The 3,275-nt window shown below is 41.4% G+C and overlaps 1 protein-coding gene across 1 annotated transcript; it reads left to right on the plus strand.

The window, feature by feature from the left end:
• Positions 1 to 485: 485 nt before the first annotated feature.
• On the plus strand, positions 486 to 3,268 carry LOC135246641 (up-regulator of cell proliferation-like; the record flags this gene model as incomplete). The annotated part of the gene is made up of 2 exons (XM_064319998.1): positions 486 to 952; positions 2,587 to 3,268. Coding segments are annotated over exons 1-2 (878 nt in total), but the record flags the coding sequence as incomplete, so codon positions are not given.
• Positions 3,269 to 3,275: the final 7 nt, after the last annotated feature.

Below are 3,275 nucleotides of genomic sequence, written 5' to 3' on the forward strand. Positions count from 1 at the left end.
CTGCCTGGATCAGCTGTGCTTTTCAGTGTGCCCGTGTCTGGTAGGAATTTTGTAACAAAAATGATGGTGTGGAAAATAAAGATAACAAACAGGAGGTCTATTTGATGTTTTTATACAATGACCGGTCATGAAGAAGTACAGGTACTGTCTTCAGATATATAAAATTGAATACATGAGTTCAAATAGTTTTCAGAGACAAAGAACTGTTGTTCCAGCCTATTAGATTTGTTTAATCACCATATTCAAAAATTTCATTTGTGGCCAATCACAGGCTAGGATCAGGGAGTCCATACCAAAACTACCCATGTGGGCCTCCTCCAATTGACATATTCCTGGACCCCCCTAATGCACTTAATTTATACTGCTGTTGGGGTCTACCTCCTCTTGCAAATACATTGTATGGGGTGAAAAAGCATACAGTTAGTTATATTGGCTTGTAAAGGTAAATATTCATCACTTAGTGAAATATATTTTTCCAGTTACTGTAAGGTCAATATGACATTTTATATAAATGCTTGTACAATGCTTTATGTAAGGAAATTTTCAGTCATAACCCAGCAATATGTATTTGTTGTCTTGTGATTTTTTATATTGTAGAGGTACACATAAATGAATAAAAACTTACATATCCTGTTTAAAGGCTAAGAGATCCTTTCCTCTCTGTCCTCTCAAATAGAGCCACATGCCCCTGGGAGGGTGGAAGCCACTGATGTGCAGAGCAGGTCAGTGACTCTGTGCTGGGAAAGACCGGTCAGCATGGAGGGAGTTTCTCATGAGACCCACATCACCTACAGCTGTGAGGGAGAAGAGCCCAGATCACAGATATGTGCACTCAACATCACCACAGCTGTCCTTTCTGATCTGAGACCTGGGATGAAATATACTTTCAACATCACTGCAGTCCTTCCAAACGGCAGCTGCCGCAAGACCAGCTCAACATCCATACAAACAAGTCAGTGACAAAAATATATTCATTTGAGGATGCATATTTAATATTTATACTTGTCATTTAAAATCTCATAAAAATAGGCTGTATTGTTCAGATCCTTTTTGTAAGCATTACATTCACAATCTATTATTAGTCATTTTAAATGGATTGTATGTCCAGGGTTTCCCCCAGAAAAGTTGTTAGGCCCGATGGCAAGTATCTTTTGACAGGGCCCAGCAGCCCAGCATGGGCCGGCGGCTAAGTGTCTTTTTTGATGGGGGCCCGGCGCGGGCCAGCTACAGACTGATGGCAGCATTAAAGTAGGGCCCTATAGTTTCTGTGATAACAGAATCACGGACGGAATCGCGGAATTGAGAATTAAAAAAAGCTATAACACAGATTCCATAGGGCCCTACATTAAGTCAGTGCCAAAAGCTGACTGGAGATTTGAAATTATGACTACGTAATGTGAATGTTGTTATAAATAAGTCATTTATTCAACACACATTTAAAAAAAATTAACCACTATTTACAGCACAGCAGAGTCTTACAAAGAATCTGACAACAATGTACAGTCTTGGAGTTCTGTGGTTTCAACAACAAAATAAATTAAATTAAAGTTTTTGCACTCTACAAAAAACTTGTATTCAAGTCCTGATTGGCTACTGAATCTTACAACAAACCTTGGAATGCTGGGCACATTCAAACATTTAAAAAACTGTCTAAGGTTTTTTGGCTTTCACAGTAGGCTACCTTTCCTCCTTGACATTATCCCTAAATGGCACAAAGTAAGTATCTGTGTTACTGAATGTTTGGCTAGCTAGCTAAGTTAGCTACATGACCACGTTGTCATAAAATTTTCCCAACCATGAAAACTGGCTGACTTGTTTACATTTTGGACATCCAGGCACTCTTCACCATAAGAAGAAATTTTAGGATTTTTCCGATATTACTTGTGTCGAAAGTGCTGCGATGGAAACAAGGATGGATTTACTCTGTAGCCACATCTGTCCAAAATGTAAACAAGTCATGCAGTTTTCATGGTCGGGAAAATTTTATGACAACACTGTCGTGCACATTAATGTCATCAAGCTAACGTTATTAATAAACAAGTGAAGTTGTTATTTCGATGGCAATTAATAAGTCATGTAATGTTACAATATATCGAACGTTACATTCATGCTACTATTTTAACGTTACCTACACACTGCTTAAGTTAATATAAAAAGAATGTACTTACCGACGAGATGAAGTGATAACGCAGTTTGTAACGAGGTTAGTTAGCCTACTAAATACGAAATGGTGGCTTGCTAGGTAACTTTAGCTTGTGAGTTGGAAGCGCCAAGTGTTGAACGCCACTCTACACTCAATGAGGGTAAAGAACACTGACCTCAGACCTGCTTTCCTACAGTGCCTTCACGTTTTAACCAACAGATGACACTGGTGAGCTTTTCAACCGAGTCGCCCCACTGTAACTGTAGTTTAAAAAACATCTTAAAAATACATTAAAATTGTTTTTTTTTTTTTTATTCCCCGATGCTTAGGCCCGGCGGGGGGTCAACTTAGGCCCGGCGGGCCGCCGGGCTTGCAATACACTGGCAGAAACCCTGATGTCACTGTACAGAAATGTAGTAATGCAATTGTTTCCTCAATGACAGGAACTAGTCTGGATGAGCTGGTGTGTGACTTTGGACTGGAACACCACCTGAAGAACAAGCTGACTCTGAGCAAGGTGCTGGAGATTGATGGAGAGACTTTAACTGATGAAAGCATCCAGTCTCTGAAATCTCTGCCGTGGTGTTTCCTGAGGAAGCTGATGATGGTGAATGTGACTGCTAGGAGTGTGAGGTGCGCCTCAAAACAGGACATGACTTCCCAAAACCTGGACAGCTTAATGGACACCCTGTGCAATCCACAGGCCAGCAGCAACAGAGTCAACCCTCTGGACCTCATAACCGCTGTGTTTCTCTGCTCAGATGGCTTTCTCCAGCAGGAGATGGTTTTGAAAATGTCCATGTGCCAGTTCTCTGTGCCTCTGCTCCTTCCTAAGTGTTATACACAGCAGTGCACTTTAATGCTCTGGGCCATGAGGGATGTTGTGAAAAAGTACAAGCCGCACTCTTTAACAGACCAAAGAGGGTCTGTGGAGGAGAGCATTGTTCTCTCTAAGCTCCCCATGATCTCTTTTGTGAGGCTGGGAAACAGCAGCATGTCCAAGTCTCACATTGTGAACCAGCTTCTCAGTAGCCCTCAGGAGCACCACGAAACCTTTGTTCACAGAAACATGGAGTGTGGTAACACCCCAAGGAGGATTTCCAACGGGTTGGTGGAGATCAGCTGGTATCTG

The sequence above is a fragment of the Anguilla rostrata genome, unplaced genomic scaffold (genome assembly GCF_018555375.3).
Source record: "Anguilla rostrata isolate EN2019 unplaced genomic scaffold, ASM1855537v3 scaf0637, whole genome shotgun sequence".
In the NCBI taxonomy this organism is placed as follows: Eukaryota; Metazoa; Chordata; class Actinopteri; order Anguilliformes; family Anguillidae; genus Anguilla; species Anguilla rostrata.